The sequence below is a fragment of the Trichoderma harzianum genome, assembly GCF_003025095.1.
Source record: "Trichoderma harzianum CBS 226.95 unplaced genomic scaffold M431scaffold_1, whole genome shotgun sequence".
NCBI lineage: Eukaryota > Fungi > Ascomycota > Sordariomycetes > Hypocreales > Hypocreaceae > Trichoderma > Trichoderma harzianum.
Genome location: NW_020209249.1, coordinates 3,942,437 through 3,962,271, shown reverse-complemented (window position 1 = coordinate 3,962,271; position 19,835 = coordinate 3,942,437). Strand labels below are relative to the sequence as shown.

Below are 19,835 nucleotides of genomic sequence, written 5' to 3'. Positions count from 1 at the left end.
CGCCAAGAGTAACCATCTAATGTTGTATATCGACCTTCCGGAATCATGCCTGCGCCCAGAATCATAGCCGCCATCAGGGGCGCTGTGTCGCGGGACACATACAAATATAGCGCGATTCCAGAGCCAGAGGCGGAGGTGCCAAGTCGACAGACGCTGACTCGGCGAGCATCCGTTTACGAATCATCATCACAGGGGCAGACAAGACTGATCAAAATGTCACTCGGAGGCATGGCACTTTTTGCCATCTTACTGACCACGGTCTCACTTGGGTATGAAAAGCAAAAGCCATGAATCGTAGAACCAAACAAGGGAGAGCATGAGAGAGAAATGCTAACGCAGATGGCGTTGAAAGGCGAGCCAAGTCACAATCAGCTTGCGAGGCAGTCGGTAACTGCACGGCGGATGTATCGCATATTTGGGGCCAATATTCGCCTGTGTTTTCTGTCCCGTCTACCATCGATGCATCAACCCCATCCGGGTGCAACGTGACGTTTGCTCAGATTCTGTCACGGCATGGAGCACGAGCGCCTACCCAGAAGAAGTCTGACTTCTACAGGGACATGATTTTACGTATCCAGAGCAATGTCAAAGACTACGGCAAGGGATTCGAGTTTCTGAAAGATTACGATTATCACCTTGGCGCCGATGATCTCACTCTGTTTGGAGAACAACAGATGGTTGATTCTGGAATTGCATTTTTCCAGCGATACCAGGACCTGGCCTCCAAATTTGATCCTTTTGTTCGAGCATCAGGTTCAGATCGAGTAGTTGTATCGGCGCAGAGATTTGTTGAGGGATACTATAAAGCTCAAGATCGCAACGCTTCGAGCCCAGTAAAGAGCATTTTGGTGCTCCCCGAGGAAGATGGATTCAACAACACGCTGAACCACGGATCGTGCCCAGCTTTTGAAGAGGGCCCTTCATCCGAACTCGTGGCCACATACCAGAAGGTTTGGCTTGGAGTTTTTGGGCCTGCCATTACCAAGAGGCTCAACAGCAAATTGCCAGGCGCAAATCTGACGTTGACTGAGACCATCTTTATGATGGATTTGTGCCCGTTCAACACAATGGCAAACACCAGCCTCGTGGCATCCGACTTTTGCAGGCTCTTCTCCATGGACGAGTGGGCAAGCTACGACTATTTCCAGGCATTGGATAAATGGTATGGCTACGGCAAGGGCAATCCTCTGGGCCCGTCTCAGGGAGTTGGATTTGGCAACGAGCTGATTGCCAGGCTTACCGGTACACCTGTGGACGACGATACCACGACAAACTCAACGCTCGACTCTTCGCCTGAGACTTTCCCTCTGAACAGCAAACTGTACGCGGACTTCTCACACGACAACACAATGTCTTCCATTTTCGCCGCCCTAGGGCTGTTCAACTCAACTATGGAGCTGCCTCTCAAGTACAAGTTGTCACCTCGCCGCCTTCACGGGTTTTCTGCTTCCTGGGCGGTGCCATTTGGCGCCCGCATGTACTTGGAGAAGATGCAGTGTAGCGATGCAAGCGATGAATTAGTGCGGGTCATCCTGAACGACCGAGTGGTTCCGCTACGGACGTGCAATTCCGACAGACTGGGACGGTGTAAGCTGAGCGGCTTTATTGACAGCCTCAAGTTTGTGCGGAGCGGAGGACTGTGGAACGAGTGCCCTTATGATGGCTGATGCGTGAACATTTTGCGATGATACCTCTGATGACTAGCTTTGTCTTTTTTATTTCATGTTCATTCTATTTTGCTTATTTTGCTCGGCATTAAATTTTAGAACCAGACAAGGCGGCGGAGGCGAAGGATATCCGCAGGCCTAGACTAGATCTACAAGCTTCGGTCTGACATGTCGGTTAAGAAGAACTCACATGGCACCCCATAGAGAGGCAATCTGAAGATTTTTCTCTTTCTTCGACCAAACCCTCGAATAGAGCAGAGAACAGATGTTGATCTAATTACTCGCTGGCAAGAAGAAGCGAGCTGTTGCGGGCTAAAAATAGCATCAAATTGCCTACTAGTCATAGCAGTAGTTAGCTAATTAGTAGACTTGCTGCTTACTTTTTTGTGAGCTGCGATGAATATTGGATGGATTGAAGGCTTTTCGAGGCGGATTAATTATAGCAGTGGATGACTGAGCGGTGTTAGTCGCTAAAAGCAGCAAGGGGGGGCCCCTGTATTCCAGGCGCAGGAACCAAGTTCAGGTATTTCTGGCCCCGATAGCAGCGATAAGGTGCCCAATCCGGAAGTCGCTCGACGTCAGCATTCCCAGACCCCAAGGTGACTTTACCCGCACTCAATTCAAGGCTCCTCCTAGCAAAGCGACCCAAGCAACACTGGCAGCAACTTGTGCGTTGAAAAGCGACAACGGAAATCAGCAGATGCCCGGATTTTCTCGAGCGCATCGCCGACCTGTCGATTGAGGTTTTATTTTTGCCTCTCTATACCGCTTCACACTCTCAAGTCTTTCTTTGTTTTGCTTCGGCAAGGGGGGGACGCAGATCCAGAGACGAAACGAGGCTAGGAGATCATGGTTTCCACCGCAGGAGGCATCGTCATCGCGATTGTGGTGATTTTGGTGGCGGCGGCTGTTGGATGGGTTGTTTTCTCGCAGCTACGAGCGCGGAGATTGGGGGTGAGTCTTTGTTCCTTTCCATCTCTTGTTGTTTTCCTTTGTTTTGCGGCGGCGCATAGCAACCACGGATAAGCAGAGCTTTCGGGAGCGGCGGCAGCACAACATCAAAGCTGCGACGGTTTATTGATACGTATGGCTAATCACGGCAAAACGCATAGCTTCCGCCTCCGAGTCTATCGTCGTATCTGCCATGGCATAAATCAGACACGCCCTACGGACCACCGAGACCGGCTCGCGGCGGCGTCGTCGGCTGGTTCAACGACCTGACGCGCAAGTTCAAGCACCGCAACGATCGTTCGGCAACGGGCGCCTACGAGCAGTCGCTTCACAGCGGCCCCGGCTCCGGAAACCGCGGCTTTGGCCCGCTTGACCCCGACGATGCGTGGGACTCGCGCGTGGGCAACGAGGCTGACGGATACGGCTACTACGAGCAGGAGCTGGGAGGCCACACCGAGTACACCGGTGCAAACTACGGCGGCAGTCGGCTGGGCCCAGCGCCGCCGGCTCATGCAGGCTTCGAAGAGGACGTTGAGCGAGGGCGACGACCGAGCAGAGACGCTGGAGCAGCGACGGCAGCTGAGGCTGGCCGCCGTCAGAACCCTTTTGACGATGATGCGCAGGTGAGCCTCAGGGGCGTCAGTCCGCGACCGATGGACATGGCGGGAGCAGGACACAGGGGGACGGGCGATCGGCCGGGCAGTTCTGGCAGCAGCCATGCTGAACGGCGATCGATATTCCGAGAAGACGTCTAGAGATGATTGATGAGGAAGAGGAGCAAAGGGGGGCCACAATGGGACAAGGAAAACAAAAGGCGGTATGTTGAGGGTGGGCTTGCTTTAACGAAAAAACTTGTTTTATTACCTCATGATACGGTACCTTGGAGGCCTTTTCTTTTTTTTTTAACTTTTTTTTATGATTAATTTGATGTGGAAAATGGGAGCTTTGAATTGTACGCATGACTACATAGGAATAGGTTGGAGAGGGAGCCTCTCTTGTCCTCATCACGAAATGACATTCGTTCTCTTTTGAAGATGCTTAGCCTTGTTTCCACCTCTTTGCAATGGTTGACTCAATGAGGTTTCCAATGAAAAACAAATTATGCGGCAAATGTCTGATTAAAGCCTAGAATCTACACAGTCGTTTTTTACTTTGTAGCTTTTGAGGCAAAATGTCCTTCTGCAGCGCATCGCCAATCGACCGGCCCCACGTCATGAGCGTCATCCCAAAGCTGCCCCTCCAGTTCCCACAGTAGCAGCCCCTCGGCCGTCGTTTTCGTAGCTTCATCTTCATCTCACGCCCGCCAACAGCGATCTTTCTCTCATTCTTACTCTCACTTTAACTCCTGATATCTCACTGACTCATAATATTCAAAGACAGTTCAAGTCAGGATAAGTAGCTACGCAACATAAAGGAGTTCGAAAAGTGTGCTAGAAAAAAAGAGGCTCATCCACAATGGCGGACCTCAACCTGCAAGCCATCCACGATGAAATGGTGCTCGTGGCGTACGAGGCCGGCCGCACTATTATGTCTGCAAACCCAGCTGATATCGGCACGGGGACAAAGCTCAATTGTACGTCATGAGAAGCCTATCCATCTTGGCTTCATCCTGGTGTGTTGCATTTCAAGGGCTAACACGAGTGATATATATATAGCCGTCGATATCGTCACAGAGGTTGACCAGGCAGTCGAGAAAATGGTCTCGTCGCGTCTCTCGACGGCGTATCCCGAGTTTTCGTTCATGGGCGAGGAGACGTACAAGCCTGGCACTAAACTTGGGCCGGAGCCGACATTTGTCGTTGATCCCATTGATGGTAAGTTTTGCCGCAATCTGGAACTTCTACCTTCTTCTCTCCGTCTTCAACTTCAAACTCACCAATCTTGCCTAGGAACAACAAACTTCGTCCACTCTTTCCCCAACGCCTGCATCTCCCTCGGTCTCGCCATTGACCGCGAGCCCGTCATCGGCGTCATCTACAACCCCTACCAGGATCTCCTCTTCACCGCAATCAAGTCCCACGGCGCATACATGACCCGCATCAAGGGAACGACCCCCCAGAAACTGCCCCTCGCCACCTCTCCGCGTCCCCTTGAAGGTCTGGCCAACGCTCTCATCGCCATTGAATGGGGCTCTACCCGTGACGGACACAACTTCGAGCTCAAGACGGAAGTGTTCAAGAAGCTTGCCGCCACCAAGGAGACGGGCGGTGCTATGGTTCACTCGCTGCGGTCGCTGGGCTCTGCGGCGCTGAACATTGCTGCTGTGGCTGCGGGCCAGATGGACGCCTATTGGGAGGGTGGATGCTGGGCGTGGGACGTTTGTGCGGGTTGGTGTATCCTCAAGGAGGCGGGAGGTATCATGGCGGGAGGAAACCCAGGGGAATGGGATCCGTCGGTGGATGAGAGGAAGTATCTTGCTGTTAGGGGAGCGCCGAGTGGGCAGAAGGAGCTTGTGGAGGAGTTTTGGGGCGTTATTGGAGATAAGAAGATGGATTACTCTGTCTAAAAAAGAGGAAAGGGTCGTATATAGGTTGATGGATCACTCAATTAGAGAATAAAAGGGGTTTGAATGTTAGAATGAAGATACAGGAATTATGGGAGTTGAAAAGATATAGCAGAGAAAGAGTTTAGAAAATGATGTTCAAATTTCTTAGTCCCTCCTTTCATCCTAAACTTGTATCATCTTGTTCTTTACATTAGGAAGTGTTTAGAATATGAGATTTAGATATCTTAGACTCCTTTTTCATTCTTGGCTTGTATCATCTTGTTCATTACATTATATATACGTAGAAATCCAACCATGCTGATGCTTTTGAACGTTCCTGGATCCATGTGTCTCGTAATACCTGATCATCATAATACTGACTTTCCCCATCACGTGCCCCTCTATTACACCTGCCGCCACCTCGCCTTTATTCATTACCTGATTCCTTCCTCATCCCCTTCCTCTCATCTTTTTTTCGTCTCTTTCTTCTGTTTCCTTTCTCGTCTCTTCTTTTCACCTCGCTTTTCCATCTCTCATAGTGTCATTCAATTTATAAGGACCTTTCCCCCAATCAAGCCGCAAATTTACTCGCAGCTCTCAGCTTCGGTCCGTAAAACCACAAGAAAATCGGGCTGGGGAATCCAATGCCAATTGCAATACACGCCAGCACCGTCCCCCCAATTCCATATCCGAGCTTGTTGTACATGGTCGGAGCGAATAGAGGGAATCCAAAGCCTGCCAGACTGCGCAAAACAGTCACTGCTCCCACGGCACTGGCTGCGTATCGAGTATACGAGTCCACCATGTATCCTTGGATACACTGGAAACCGATGATGATGCCGAAACCAAAGACAACGGCTCCAATGTTGGGGCCGATCCAGTGCGTGTGTGCTTCTGCGGTCCACGAGTAGATGAAGATGCCGATGGGCAGAAGAATCGACCCTGGAATCAATAAGGGAACGCGAAATTCTGGACGTCCGGGGCCGCCGTCCGGCACATAGCGTCTCTTGAGAGCGGCATAGATGCGATCCTGGAGCGGCGCGCAGGTTTGGGCACCCAGGAAGAAGCCAAGGCCGAGCGAGATATAGTTGAGACCAGCTATGCCCGGGCTTTCGTGATACTGGGTTGACCAGAGGCTGGCGAACGTAGAGAGGATCAGATAAGTCAAGCCGTACAGATACATCATGTACAGAGACATGACCTGCACAATGGGCTGCGTGGCCAACATGCGGAACGGGCGAGTCAAAGCAATTGTTAGCGTTTGGGTAATCGTCTTGTTTGGATCGTCGTATTCTGTGACGAGGTTGGTGTTGCCCGTCTCCTTGATCAGGGCTGCTTTCTTGCGCTGCAACAAAACTGGTGCATACGTCTCCTGAAGAAAGAATATACCTGCCACTTGGACAAGACCGTCAGCAATGGTGGTGCTGTAAAAGACCCATCGCCAGGTGGTCCGTTCGGATATCCAGCCTCCAGCAATCGGCCCCAGAGCCGGGCCAAGCAGAGGCATCAGCGAATAGATGCTCATGGCCTTTCCTCTCTCCTCAGCGGTGAACAAGTCGCCCAAAACACCACCACCAATAGCTAGAGGCGCGGATCCTCCAATGCCCGCGAGGAAACGAAAGACGAACATTTGGGCGCTCGTCTTGGCAAGGCCGCAGCCCAAGTTGAAGAAGAGAAAAAACAGATTGGAGAGCTGGAGGATGATGGCTCGGCCATACAGCTCGGATAGGGGGCCCCAGATCAGAGGGCCGACGGCATAGGCAGCCACGAAGATGGACAGTACGAGGGCGCTTTCAATCTCCTCCGTGATGTGCAAGTCCCTGCTGATTTGGGGGAGGCCAGGGGCAACCATGCTCGAGGCAACTGGTGAGAGGAGGGTGAAGCAAGAGACTGTGGACAACGTCAGTAAGATAATGGTGAAAGAAGATGAGATGCGATCTGACACGTACCACAGAAGACGGCAGCCCATTTCCTTTTGTGAGTCCAGTTCTTTGGATTCTCTGGGTCGTCGGGACCGTTCCACTTGATCAGATTCGGGTCGTCGGGCCTGACCGTGGGCGATTTCTCAATGACATCCTCTCCCAGCTCCAGGTCCCTCTGATTCTGAATGCCGTCTCTTATCTCGGACACTGTTCGCGACATGGACTGCCCACGAGACAGCGGCAAACCCCCTTCAGGATGGTGGATGGTTGATGCATCGTCATCTCCCGTTGAGTCTGAAAGAGTTGTCGAGTATTCATGCTTGTCCGAATCCAGATGACCATGCTTTTCTTCGTCTCTATTTTGATTAGGAGCTGCCGAGGAAATTTCCTCCGGCGATTTGGAATCTGCTTCTGCGGTTGATCCAGACATCATGACCTCATCGAATGCTTGGGAGCAAGGACCCAAGCGACTTATAAGCAGTGTGGGAGACGAGAGTGGGTTTGCATGTCAATTAGACACTAAGATGATATCTTCTTTTACAAAAAAGGAGCGCTGTGACGGAATACAATCCGACAAAGGGGTATAATTCAGCTGCTCAAATCGCCTTTTCCCAGCACACTCAAGACTTGGATTGCAACGGTAAAGCAGACAGGTCAGGTTGAATGACAAAACCAAAGAGCACGCGACCTCAAAAGCCGATCTAGCCCAAGAGTTGAATAAGTTGGAGCGAACGAACGACTTTGGCGCAGATTCTCAGAACGAATGAAAAAACAAGAAAACAAAAGGATACTAAATAGAAAGAAAGAAAGTCGGAAATAATAACAAGAGGCGCCCCCCCGAATGGATGCATTTTCGTTACATGCTCGAATCCACTGCGCGGCAGCTTCATCCGATCTCCTTGGCGTGAAGAGATCTCCATTTGCCGATGCGGCGCCGAAAGCAGCTAGGGAGGCAAAAGTACAACCCATCTTTTCCTTGATGACTTTTTTTTCTCTTTTTTGGCCGGCTTGACCCCTAGCCAGAAAGCTCGGGGTAACGAAGCTGGATACCCACGGAATCTCCGTTGGCCTTGATTATCAATACGTTGAAAATTTGGAACTACTAATGCTACCCATATACGAGTTATACGATTGCTAACATGGCATGGTATGCTACCAGTAATAACAAGCAACGCCCTACCAAAGAGAAAGAGATCTGACACGATAAGCAATCTCTCGGAAATAGTTGAAAGAGATGATATCCATGGCAATAGCCTTTTGACGGGACTGCTGAATCGGGGTTTAATTCTATCCGCTTTTAAACGCCTATTTATGTTGTCGAGCAAGCATTTACAAAAAAGTGAGGGCTCGTTTTCGTTTCGGATTTAATGGGTTGCCTCTCCGTTAGTAGCGCGATTCGTGCTTGAACCTTGCACGGGCGTATTCTTTTGCGTATCTCTTTTGTTTTTCTTATCACTTCTTGACTCAGCAAAGGGGGCTTTTTGACATGGAAGGGCGTGCTTCCATATTATGTAAAACAAGGGTCACCTTTTGCCAGTTCTTGCGGAGGCACATACAATACGACATCAGATGACAGAAGACAGCAGCGCTTTTTCAAAAGCTACCACATGATGTCATTCATTTTTATACTACAAAAGTACCTTTGTAAAGAAGGTTAGTAGAGTGCTAAGGTAGGTAGTAAGGTAAGGCCAGTAGTTAGTAGGTAAGGTATATTATCCATATAGCCGATTCAACACGGTAACAAGCCGACTTAGCACCAGGATTATAGACTGAATAAGACATCTCGGACTTCATCATGTATATTTTTTTTGTTTAATCAGCTGCTACAATCTCAGCTAAAGCCCAGCTTCCTGTCGGTTGAAATATATCCCCATTGAAAACCGACGCATGTATATGATACACGAAACAAAAATGGAAGACACGCCCAATATTAACCCATCAACTATAGATTTGGGTAGACCGAAGCCAGGTGCAATCTTAAGCACCGTGTTCATGTTGGCTCGTCTTCATGATGACGATTAGATGCCCGAAAAGAGAGAGAAAATCGTCCTGCATCTCTAACATGAGATGACGAACGAGTAAACTAAGAACCTGTTTGCGCGTAGCAACTTTTTTTCACTCGGTCTTGGTGTCAACCTTCTTCGCAGCCGGGGCCGCACCAGCATCGTCCTCCCGGGGTCTCTTCAGGTTGGTAGCGGCAGCGTCCACGCGTTTCCTAATGAGCATGTTAGTTTAGGTTTTCAATGAATCAGTCAGTCAGGTTGACTTACTCCTGTCGGCCAGAGTCGCGATCACGGCCACCCCGACCACGACCGCCACGACCACCTCGGCCACGGCCACCACGGCCTCCGCGACCTCCTCTGAATCCACCCTTCTGGTCCTGGTCGCGTCGCTTCTTCCAGTCATCCTGATCTCCAGATGCACCGCTGCGGGTGGTTCTCTTGCCAAAGTCCCTGCCCTCGTAAAACTTCTTCTGCGATGTTCCGTTGGGCGCCAGCTTTCCCTGCTTGATCAAATCGCTCTTCTCCTCGCAGTAGTCGTGCTTGGACATGATCTTCAGGTCGTGCTCCTTCCACTTGGGAGTAGGGTCCAGGGCAATAAACTTCTTGGCCGTCTCCTCATCGGCAAATGTGACAAAGACGGAGCCCTTGAAGAGGCCCTCGTTGGTGCGACGGAGCTTCAGGCCATTGACTTCACCGAACTGGGCAAAGAAGGTCTCCAGCTCGAACTGAGTATCGGGCTGCTCGTCACCAAAGCCCTTGACGTAGACGGTGGCAGCTTCGGCCTTGGCCTTGGAGGCGGGCATGGGCTTGTAGGGCACCTTGCGCTTGACGGCCTCCTTGCCTTCCTCTCCAACCACCTCGAGCACCTTGCTCTCCCGGAGGGCAGCAACAACGGCGCTGTAGGGCTGGAAGCAGCGCATACGCTTGAATGAGTGAATCTTTTCGATCGGCATGGGCTTGTTCTCGGACCCTCCGCACGTCTCCCACATGAACTTGTCCTGGGGGAAGTTCCAGTCGCCAAAGTAAAACTCAACCTAGAATTTCAAGATTCACTAGTCAGCATAGATGGCATTTGGGAGTGTGGTTTGCTGCGTTTTCTCACCTGCTTCCTGATCTCCTCGGGGTCATCGGTCACTTGTCGGACAGAGGGATCAAACTTGCGGTTGTTTGAGGCATTGTCGCGGTCAATCTTGGCTGTAGTCTTGAGGATGTTGGCACCATTCTTCTTCTCTGTCTCCTCGGACTCCTTGGTCTCAGTCTCCTTGGTCTCAGCTACCTCGGTAGACTCGGTAGCCTCAGTAGCCTCGGGCTGCTCAATGGCCTTCTCCTCGACGGGAGCCTCAACGGGAGCCACGGGCTCAGTAGGGTTCTGAACAGCCTCTGCTTCGCTCATGATGACTTTGGGGAGGAGAGAATCGAAGAATGGTTTTCCTATAGACTTGTAGCGCCTTGGCGATTGGGGGGGAGTATCGCGGGTAGTGATTGCGAATCTGTTGAGGCGGCGAATGTGTGAGTAATTCTGACTCTGACTCTTGCAGCGATGGCAGCAGGGCAGCTCCAGCGAATGCTGATCGTCCGCCAAACGTCGAGCTGCACTGCCGCTAGACCAAATCGGAACTCACCTGTCGGATGAATTCACGTGCCGCTCAGGAATACACGATGTGAGATGAAGAGGAGGAAAAGAGACGGTTGAGCCTTCGAGTCTGATGATAAACAGAAGGTTGGAGCAGCACTTCCGTCGCGACGAAAAAAGTTATTTGGGGCGCAAAAAATCTATGCGAGATCTGCTGGGGCTCCACTAAAAAGACGGCAACCCCACCACCAGCCTGGCAAGCGGAGGACAGAAAAACCAAGACGAGAGAGAAATTCAAACACCCCTACGTTCAATTATACACCGCCAGTTCTTTAAGTAATAACCGCTATTATATCTATATTTCTCTTATAACTACTGCTATCTTTATACATCTTTAGTAACTGCTACCATCTTTACATATCTCTAGTAACTGCTACTACAGTTATATAGCAAAACCCAAGTACTAGCTAAATAGGTATTCCCTAATAAATGCAATGCCTAGGTAGTAATTAATATAGAAGTTAATTAGGTGTTCATATTGCTGAATATATGCACTTATTCATTTTGCGGTCTCGCTTTTTCTATCCTCCGTTTGCCTGGGACTTCTATCACGGGCCAATTTACTAAGCAAATAATATATTTTTCATTTTCTATCGTCTAATTGGGCCAAAATTGATTACTGCGGGAATAGGTATGAAAATCCTGCCTTAGCACCTTCAATAAGATAGTATCCCTTACAGTTATAACTACCAGCAGCCTAAAAGATTTAGGGTTAAATTTCTTATTCCCAATCAGCAAGGTATTATAGAAGTCCCTCCCCCTCCCTCTTTAAGCATTACTATTCTTTATGCTTTCCAGATCTTCTGAATAGCCTCGGTAACACCAATATCGTTAGTCTCAAACTTATACAATCCCACTCCAACGGTAACAGTCGCCAGATTTAGGCCCCACCAGAAGATCTTTCGCAGGCCGGAGTAGCGGGTCTTGGGGATATAGTCGATAATAACGGACTGGAAGCCAATGTGAGAGTGCAGGAGGACGGCGGAGCATAGGATAGCGTCGGTGGTGGGGTTAAGAGAGCCGGCGGCGAAGGGAGCAATAGAGAGGGGCACGAGGCCGGCGGCGAGGAGGCGCTCAAAGGTCCAGTGGTAGGAGCCGTGGGAGGCGCTGGGGTTGGGAATGGGGACGGGGTCGTTGACTGTGCCCTCAATTCGCTGAGGTCCGGGAGGCAGAAAGGCAGAGCGCTGGGTCGAGGTGTGGAAAGCCGAAGAAGTCTTGATGGCGTTGTTTCGGACGCAACGAGCCGCCAGCGCAGTCTGCCGCAGCAGAGAAGGTCGCGCAATCGATGCCATAGTTGACAGAGGTAGTCGGGACTTGTGATCGTACAGTAGTGTGAGGAAATGGCAGCCGGAACGGCTTCGCGCTGGCAGAATTACAGCTCCAGCAAGATCTCGGTTTCGGGATGACGGGCACCCCCTGTTTCGGTCACCAGAAAGTGGGAGTCTCACAGAGCAGGAATTCGGAGTCGGCCGTTTAGTGGGTGTGTATTCTCTGAGTTCTTACTCTCCATCACTGGTGGCCCATTTTTACTTTTGATTGCGAGTTGCCAATACCTTAGCTGGTGAGATACTACCTGGTACTACGTAGGTACGTTAGTTAGCCATTGGTCGGTACCCATTAGTTAGTCAGCACGGTTAGTCAGCCCAACCTATATTAGGTAGGGTGGACACCTTAAGTTAGAAAGGAACAAGCTCTTCTCCTTACATTGCCTTACCATTAGCCCGCTGCACAGAGACACCAACCAGTACCTCAAATGTACTTCCATTCATAAGACACAGGATAACCCAATTCAGTGCATTTACCACCCAAACCCTATCAGATAGGTTCATTTTCTTCTTCCCTCCCGGTAAATCTCGTAGTGGTAGCGTTGTGCCCTTAAGAACAGGGTAGGTAGACGCCAAGCTTGAGGCTTCCACATGCTAAAACTACTACAGTACGTCTTAGTGGCGTGTCCAGCCGGCATTCTCAAAGGTACCAAGCTACCTTAACATTGACGTAACGTCTACGCCAACGCAAAGTAGCTACGCTTAATGATTTTGTCTCATCACGCCAGACCTCACAATTAATTGCACCGTCTCTAAGATTCATCGTCTTTCATTTTTTCTCAATTCACCATCATGACCTGCATAGAATGACGATCAACAACGACACACTTTAAGAGTCTTTTCTTTGCCTCGAGACTGATGTCATTGCCATTTTGATTGCCACTCTGGTTGTCGTGAGCTGTGGCTCAGAGCCAAACATCATCATACATTCGCCATGAGATATCCCGTGAAATTGCCGCGGCCGTTGATATCTCTCGGTCCTCTCCTGAGAGTAGCACGACAACCCCCAGCATCAGCTGCTAAATTAGACCGCAGCTTCTTTACACAGTCAAAACGTCGAAGGAGACACCAGCAGCGCACAAGCATACCCGCAACTGTCCTTGCGTTGGGTCTCTTCACTTGGTGGCTGTACCCGTCAGAGGACTTTGCTCGCCTTTCCGAGAGCCAAAAGGCCAAGAGGAGGAAAGAAGAAGGAAGAGAAGGCGACTTTCAGGAATCCTACCAGCTTGTGACTGAAACCACTGACAATGGCGCGTGGGCTTACTTTGCCCGGCAATTCGAATTCCTTTCGGCCACGGCTGAGCTAGAATGGGCTGCTTTGTCCGATAAGCTGGTTGATGCCATTACCCCAGAGTGGTGGAAAAACATACCCATGTATGTGAGGAAGCTTCAGCGGGAGCTATCGGTGTCTCCAGGATCGCTGGCGGAAGAGATATGGCAGGAGGCTCATGACCCTTTGATCAACCCCGAAATCCGGTACACTGCTAATGTCCGAGTCTCCTCGGAATTATGTGATGAGGAAAAGGATTACCTGCTGAGGCGGAAACTTATTACCAGGGCGGCGTTGGCAAACTATCTCGGACTTAAAGAAAAGGACATCAACCCCGATGATGTGCCAACGATTGCCATGTGCGGATCGGGAGGGGGGATGCGGGCCCTGATAGCAGGCACTGGATCTATGGTTGCGACAGATGAGGATGGACTTTTCGACTGTGTTACGTATACGGCTGGCGTGAGTGGTTCGTGTTGGCTTCAGTTGCTCTACCTTTCTTCTTTCTCCAAAGGTAGTGTTGGCTCTCTTATACAGCATCTGAAAGCGAGAGCATCTACACACATAGCATACCCGCCGGTTGCTTTCCAATCTCTCACTTCTTTACCGACAAGCAAGTATTTGCTGAGCGGACTGGTGGAAAAGCTCAAGGGAGATGCTCATGCCGACTTTGGTCTCGTCGATATATACGGGCTGCTGCTGGGTGCCAGGTTCTTGATTCCAAGGGGTGAACTGGGCGTTGATGCTAGAGATTTCAAGTTGTCGAACCAGCGTCTATATCTGCGGCATGGACAACGTCCAATGCCCATATACACTGCTGTCCGCCATGAAATCCCCGCGGCAGAGTCTGAGGACCCGCCAAAGCAAGATACCGCAATGAGCACGGTGGAAGAGATAAAGAAAGAACCTTACTTTCAGTGGTTTGAGATTACCCCCTATGAGTTCTTTTGCGAGGAGTTTTCTGCTGGGATACCGACATGGGCCCTCGGTAGACGCTTTTCTGATGGGCGAGATGTGGCTGATCATGGATTCCACCTACCAGAGGTACGGACTCCTCTTCTGATGGGCATCTTTGGAAGTGCATTCTGCGCAACGCTGAGCCATTACTATCGGGAGATTAGACCCCTTCTTAGAACGATTACGGGATTCCAGACGATAGATGACTTGGTGTCGGTCCGAAACGATGATTTGAGCAAAGTACACCCCATAGATCCTGCCATTATCCCTAATTTCGCCTATCAGATGTACGGGAAGCTGCCTAGCACAACACCCAGGAGCATTCTGGACGGAGAGTATATCCAGCTCATGGATGCGGGAATGTCAAACAACTTGCCGATATATCCACTGCTCCGGCCTGGACGAAATGTCGATATCCTCATTGCCTTTGATGCTTCGGCTGACATCAAGACGGATAATTGGCTTTCTGTTGCGGATGGTTATGCGCGACAGCGTGGAGTCAAGGGGTGGCCGGTTGGCATTGGCTGGCCAAAACCCGACGAGACACCGGAGCAGGCAAGAAAGGAACTCGAAGAAGCTCAGGCTATGACGCCCGCCGAGGCAGAACGGAGGGTAGAAGAAGCTCAGGCTACCCAGGAGGATCTTCGCAAGGCTGCCGCAAAGCGCGAGGGTATCACGGCGACAAAGCTTGATGAAGAATCCAAGTTCAAGCCCGGAAGTGAAAAGGCTGGTGAACTCGGCTACTGCTCTGTATGGGTAGGGACAACAGAGGAGCGATCTACAGACTCTCCGCCCATTACACAGCCCATCACGGATGACACCTCGTGGAAGTTGATGGAGCCAGACGCAGGGCTCACCGTCGTTTACCTCCCGCTTCTCTCGAACGACAAGGTTCCTGACATCTCTCCCGGCACTACGGATTATTTGAGCACGTGGAACTTTGTCTATACGCCGGATCAGATAGACAGCGTTGTGAAGCTTGCGCGCGCCAACTATGATGAAGGAAAGGATCAGATCAGGGCCACAGTGCGTGCCGTCTACGAGCGCAAAAAGCAGCTACGCGAGCAGGACGAGGCGCAGCGTCGACTTGACAGCTACACTGCCATGGCGCAAAAGGGGGAGGCAGCTCTCCTTCACCACAACGACCAGTTTAGCTAGACAGACAAGACTTTTTAGAAAGCCTTCGGAGGAAAAGGGAATCTGTTGTGACTTGTATATCATATTGTATTATCCTGTTTGTGCAAGAGGAGGATGGTTTTCCAACTTATTTTACAATATGCTTTGTATTATACAGTGGATGGGGGGCGCATTTCTAACCCAAACATACTCCATACATTCGTCTTCATAACCCGACCATCGCTCCCTTGCCCTTTTCTCTTTTTTTGCTTCTTCATTCACTTCGTACATGTATATATATATATATACTTGAGAACCTGCCCAGCCGGACTTTGCCACCCGTAGAGCAAGCAGCGCCATTACCAGCTTAGATGATTTCACCAATGTCAATATATGGTGCTTTCCAGGGCTTGGCGCCCTCCTCCATCATGTCGCTGGGCACCCGCACTTTGTTTCCAGGACTGTATAGGTACCAGGCTTTGAGCGATGCCATGGACGCCTGTCTCCTGGCCACATCCAGGCTGGGGCCGGCGCCCTCTCCCAGCTTCTCCTTGCCGCTGTAGATTCCCACCACGTAAACGGGAGTGCGGGACAATCGACCAGTTTCGCTCTCCAGACGAGCGACGGGGGCCTCGAAGCCCTCTCGGGCACACAGCATGGCCAGTTCGCGGGTTGGGAGCTTGAACTCGAAGAGTGTTGAGGGATCGAGCTCTCGAGATAAGATGTGAGATTTAACAAAAGCCTTGACCTCCTCACGGCCGCAGTGGGTGTAGATGGCGCCAATCACAGCTTGGACAACGGATCCAAATGCCTCGCTCTGGAGGGTGTCGAACTCCGGCTTCTCGGCCTCGAGACTGCTGACCTGATCGCCAAAGTCGTTGTCTAGAACCACACGACTGCTCAATCCTCGTCTCCAGGCGGGAGCCTTGTCAGAACGGACGTAGCCCCACCGTGTGTTCACCAACTGATCCTCGCCTGCCTTCCACTGCAGCAGACCCGGATCGACCTCCTCTCCCGGGGCAGCCGCAGACTCAACACCCCATCTCCTGGCGACCTGCTGCAGCGAGGCGTCACCAGCGTAGGCCCTCAGGGCTTCGTATAAGATTGCCATGGGCAGGCGGGGCCACTTGCAGACGAGGTACTCGAGGACATGGTAGTTGACGATTGTGCTCCCCAGATACGCCAGGTTTGTGTTGTTGAAGTTGGGATTGGCGTCCGCGGACGGCGTCACCAACGCCCTGGCCAGCGTCTGTAACGGGATCTTTTTCGAGAGGGAGAGTCGGGCGTGTAGGGCGGCGAGCTTTGCCGACTGGGCAGCTCGAGAGAATGAGGGAGCGGGGAGAGGAGGAGGAGAGTCGATGGGTGTAGAAGTAGAAGAAGAGTCGTGCGCAGCGGCCGAGGACGTCGATTGAGGTCGGGCGGCGAGGAGGAAGGGCTGTCTAGCTGCTGCGATGCCGGCGCCACGTCGGGCCTGGAGCAATTGGCCGCTCCATCGTGAGGGTCGTATCCTCTTCATGTGTGTGGTTCGCGGGGGTGAAGTAAAAAAAAATTAAAGATGTAAGGCGGGACGACAGAAATAAAAAGAATTCCCCCCAATGCCCCTCAGCCTGGTCACAAAGAGGTGCACAGAATGAGGAGAAACTGCAGAAGAGAGAGAGAAAAAAAAAAAAAAAAGTCCTGGTTGAGGCAAGGATCAGACGATTTGTCGCTGTCCCGTCGTGCCTTTGTCAGAAAAAGATTCTGCGTCGATTTTGGTTCTTACAAGTGCCAAAAAGTCGTGTGAGCCGCTGCCCGCCTACCTTTTTTCGCAACTTTGGGAAACTGGCGCCACAAACTGCGAGCCGGAATTACTTCGGCCCGGTGGTTTCGTTTCGCTGTGGCGGGACCATTCTCTCTACCTGCTTCTCGGAGGCTTGCCTTGATAGCAGACTTGACCAGTTATCCGCAGCAATTGCGCGCCAAAAGACCGTACACAGACGTCTTTTGATACATTTTCAAAATGGTAAGCTGCAGCATCATTGATTTCCAGCAGAGTATGGCTTGCTAACTATTCCCTAGGGTGGCGGTGGAAAAATCCCGTAAGTTGACCTCGTCGAACCCAACTGAATATAGCCTCTCGAGACGCCTCGTCCTAATCGTGGAAAACCCGACACAGTTACCCCAAGCACGTCTGGTCGCCTTCTGGTGGTTGGTACGCCCAGCCTGCCAACTGGCGCGCCAACACGCTCATCGCCGGAGCCGCCATGTTCGGCGTCATCGCCATTACGTGGAAGTTCAGCGCCGACAGGGAACGATGGGCGCACAAGCCGGAGCCGTGGGAGTGGCATCCTAGCCGATAGTACGTTTATGTTTTGATTGTATTGGGGGTGATTGTCGGAATTGGGCTGTCTTTGCTAACTTTTTTGCTTGAAGCTGGTCAAAGCAGTTGATTGAGTGGGACAAGGAGGACAAGCTGAAGGCAGCAAGCAGCAGCAAGGAGTAGAGTTTTCTTTTTTGGAGAAGGATAATAGACGAAATTGTACAAATTCTACACGAACAAAAGGCAAACATTTCAAAACGTTGAACTCCCCGAAACCTACGACCTGGTTTGCACTATGCGAGTGTAAAGTATGCGAGTGTCAGTTGTGATAGAACGACTGGTCAAGTGAATTAAGTCAGCCAGGAAATCGATTAATCTAGGACAACAACATCTGGCAGATTATTTTACTAACAATAGGTATCTCGAGACAAATAGACAAATGGCATGCTGGGCCGCCACGAGCCGGGATAAGCTGGAGCCCTACGGATGCCTTGCATTCGAGATGTATTATGGCGCGGATCTAGAACACGGGATATGCTACATGCATTTATTACAACAGGCTCCAGAGTTGCTGTCAAAGTGCTGGTGACATTGTTATGCAGCATTTGGATAAATACTGTCGGGCGATGGACTCCGAGAGGCTCATGGAGCACTTTACACCCCACTAACCACGCATATGTACTGCATGAGTGGAATTATAGAGAAGGCTCGGGAATATATTCCACTTACCCCGTCTCGCTGGTTCTGGAGGTTAGGCTCGCACGGCTTTGGTGATAAGGCTGAGGTGCGTTGTTCTGATGCAAGGGGATGGCGTGCCGTCCCAAAAGCAGGCTGATATCGGGTTGACATGGGGGCTAGGCACATATAAGACAAGTCAGGTATGACACACAATATTGATCATTGTGTATGTACAGCAGCAGTGAGATTGATGCCTGCAAGGATCTGGGAGCCTTGGTACGGCTCTAACTGCGAACAGATTAAGGGTACGCAAGCTATTAACATTTGATGTTGGTAGAGTACAGAGTGCAGATCATACATATTAGACTTGGATATTACATTTTGGTTAAATGGGTAATCCCGGGACAGGGACAAGTAATGCCATCACCTTTTGTATCACAAGTGAGGAGCACAACCAAGGTCAAAAGAGAAAAACTACGCATATGTATACAAGGCAAGGCGTTTTTTCGACTTCTTAAGTCCATTTATTAAATCCATGGATCACTTATTCTGCCTTGGCTTAATTCTGCCCAATCCTCGAATGTGCGATAACAAGGAGGTGCTGCATGCTGCAACAGCAACATATTCAGGCCCCCAAGAGTGCGGCTGCCAGCCTATGAACGACCACAGCCCGCGATTTTCGGTCGCACTCGTACAAACCGCAGTAAATGCACCACAATTGGTCGGCCAATAATCTACCTGGCCGGTACGGTTTTGCCCAACGAAAGACCACAGTGTGGACTGTAACATCAGAGTCCAAGCCCCGCTGTTCTTTAGATGAGAGAGTTGAGACAATCAATTAAAATCAATGGAATTGTTTGCCTACTAGACCAAAGGTGCTAGACGCTTCCATTCACTGCTCCTTAGTAGCAATATAGCAGCTTTAGTGCCTGTGACACACTGTTAGTGCCGTGGTAGATACCTAGAAGCTCCGCGCTGACAAAAACGTCACTTGTTTCCGACCGGCGTCAAATCATGGCCGCGTTACGCAAATACAACTAGCATCGGCTCGCTGCTCGATATTGCTCTTCGCCTATTCATCTCCCTTGCTAGCAGGGCCTCTCTTGTCCTTTCCTTTCCTTCTCTATTCCTATCTTCCTCTATTCCTCTCGTCCTCTCTGCTTTTCTCTGCTCTTCTCTTCTTCATCACTTCGTGGCGACGATTTCCACCCCAGAAAGCTGCCGCCTTGTCACCGCAAGCCTGGGGCCATTTTCGCGTCATCTTGATTCCTCGACTGTGCCCACTCCAGGAGCCTGTTATCATCGCATGCCATTTTTATTTTCTCCTGATCGATCATAAACACGCGCACGCTGCGTGTCTGTTGCCACCTCCGTTGAATTTTGATGAGCGCCAACGGGGATTTATACATCTTCACTCTTTTATCTTTGCGGGCCCACGAACTCGGATATATACCCATCTCTCGCCGCCCCGGTCGCCTCTTTGACTAATACCAGCCGAGACATTATTACTACCTAGCGTCTCTTGTTGA

The 19,835-nt window shown here is 50.7% G+C and overlaps 9 protein-coding genes across 9 annotated transcripts; 5 read left to right on the top strand and 4 right to left on the bottom strand.

Moving 5' to 3' along the window:
* Nucleotides 1–213: 213 nt before the first annotated feature.
* On the top strand, nt 214–1,667 carry M431DRAFT_72652 (hypothetical protein; the record flags this gene model as incomplete). The annotated part of the gene is made up of 2 exons (XM_024922051.1): nt 214–269; nt 353–1,667. The coding sequence occupies 2 exons, from the start codon at nt 214–216 to the stop codon at nt 1,665–1,667; spliced, it is 1,371 nt and encodes a 456-aa protein (XP_024780936.1).
* An 849-nt stretch (nt 1,668–2,516) lies between these two features.
* Nucleotides 2,517–3,373, top strand: M431DRAFT_477625 (hypothetical protein; the record flags this gene model as incomplete). The annotated part of the gene is made up of 2 exons (XM_024915588.1): nt 2,517–2,621; nt 2,780–3,373. The coding sequence occupies 2 exons, from the start codon at nt 2,517–2,519 to the stop codon at nt 3,371–3,373; spliced, it is 699 nt and encodes a 232-aa protein (XP_024780935.1).
* Nucleotides 3,374–4,073: 700 nt separating this feature from the next.
* M431DRAFT_477624 (hypothetical protein) lies at nt 4,074–5,124 on the top strand (the record flags this gene model as incomplete). The annotated part of the gene is made up of 3 exons (XM_024915587.1): nt 4,074–4,191; nt 4,274–4,432; nt 4,508–5,124. 3 exons carry the CDS (start codon nt 4,074–4,076, stop codon nt 5,122–5,124), a joined length of 894 nt encoding a protein of 297 aa, XP_024780934.1.
* Nucleotides 5,125–5,412: 288 nt separating this feature from the next.
* Nucleotides 5,413–7,442, bottom strand: M431DRAFT_132741 (hypothetical protein). The gene is made up of 2 exons (XM_024912487.1): nt 7,053–7,442; nt 5,413–6,993 (listed from the first exon to the last, which is right to left on the bottom strand). The coding sequence occupies exons 1-2, from the start codon at nt 7,243–7,245 to the stop codon at nt 5,675–5,677; spliced, it is 1,512 nt and encodes a 503-aa protein (XP_024780933.1). The 5' UTR covers nt 7,246–7,442; the 3' UTR covers nt 5,413–5,674.
* A 1,280-nt stretch (nt 7,443–8,722) lies between these two features.
* M431DRAFT_12981 (hypothetical protein) lies at nt 8,723–10,795 on the bottom strand. Its single transcript, XM_024912423.1, has 3 exons — nt 10,131–10,795; nt 9,296–10,062; nt 8,723–9,240 (listed from the first exon to the last, which is right to left on the bottom strand). The coding sequence occupies exons 1-3, from the start codon at nt 10,419–10,421 to the stop codon at nt 9,141–9,143; spliced, it is 1,158 nt and encodes a 385-aa protein (XP_024780932.1). The 5' UTR covers nt 10,422–10,795; the 3' UTR covers nt 8,723–9,140.
* Nucleotides 10,796–11,264: 469 nt separating this feature from the next.
* On the bottom strand, nt 11,265–12,355 carry M431DRAFT_503409 (hypothetical protein). The gene has a single exon (XM_024918297.1). The coding sequence runs from the start codon at nt 11,951–11,953 to the stop codon at nt 11,447–11,449; it is 507 nt and encodes a 168-aa protein (XP_024780931.1). The 5' UTR covers nt 11,954–12,355; the 3' UTR covers nt 11,265–11,446.
* A 565-nt stretch (nt 12,356–12,920) lies between these two features.
* Nucleotides 12,921–15,371, top strand: M431DRAFT_72504 (hypothetical protein; the record flags this gene model as incomplete). The annotated part of the gene is made up of 1 exon (XM_024922033.1): nt 12,921–15,371. One exon carries the CDS (start codon nt 12,921–12,923, stop codon nt 15,369–15,371), a length of 2,451 nt encoding a protein of 816 aa, XP_024780930.1.
* Nucleotides 15,372–15,696: 325 nt separating this feature from the next.
* Nucleotides 15,697–16,845, bottom strand: M431DRAFT_477619 (hypothetical protein; the record flags this gene model as incomplete). The annotated part of the gene is made up of 1 exon (XM_024915586.1): nt 15,697–16,845. The coding sequence occupies one exon, from the start codon at nt 16,843–16,845 to the stop codon at nt 15,697–15,699; it is 1,149 nt and encodes a 382-aa protein (XP_024780929.1).
* A 483-nt stretch (nt 16,846–17,328) lies between these two features.
* On the top strand, nt 17,329–17,811 carry M431DRAFT_1166 (hypothetical protein; the record flags this gene model as incomplete). The annotated part of the gene is made up of 4 exons (XM_024911967.1): nt 17,329–17,362; nt 17,388–17,407; nt 17,495–17,667; nt 17,742–17,811. 4 exons carry the CDS (start codon nt 17,329–17,331, stop codon nt 17,809–17,811), a joined length of 297 nt encoding a protein of 98 aa, XP_024780928.1.
* Nucleotides 17,812–19,835: the final 2,024 nt, after the last annotated feature.

What these genes read in the sequence shown, in the direction of transcription:
- M431DRAFT_132741 (XM_024912487.1), bottom strand. Translation starts at nt 7,245, where the DNA reads ATGTCGCGAACAGTGTCCGAGATAAGAGACGGCATTCAGAATCAGAGG. An exon ending in ATGGGCTGCCGTCTTCTGTG is followed by an intron (nt 6,994 to 7,052) that starts GTACGTGTCAGA and finishes CGTTGTCCACAG; the next exon opens with TCTCTTGCTTCACCCTCCTC.
- M431DRAFT_503409 (XM_024918297.1), bottom strand. Translation starts at nt 11,953, where the DNA reads ATGGCATCGATTGCGCGACCTTCTCTGCTGCGGCAGACTGCGCTGGCG.
- M431DRAFT_12981 (XM_024912423.1), bottom strand. Translation starts at nt 10,421, where the DNA reads ATGAGCGAAGCAGAGGCTGTTCAGAACCCTACTGAGCCCGTGGCTCCC. An exon ending in CCGAGGAGATCAGGAAGCAG is followed by an intron (nt 10,063 to 10,130) that starts GTGAGAAAACGC and finishes TTGAAATTCTAG; the next exon opens with GTTGAGTTTTACTTTGGCGA. An exon ending in CGCGACTCTGGCCGACAGGA is followed by an intron (nt 9,241 to 9,295) that starts GTAAGTCAACCT and finishes CATGCTCATTAG; the next exon opens with GAAACGCGTGGACGCTGCCG.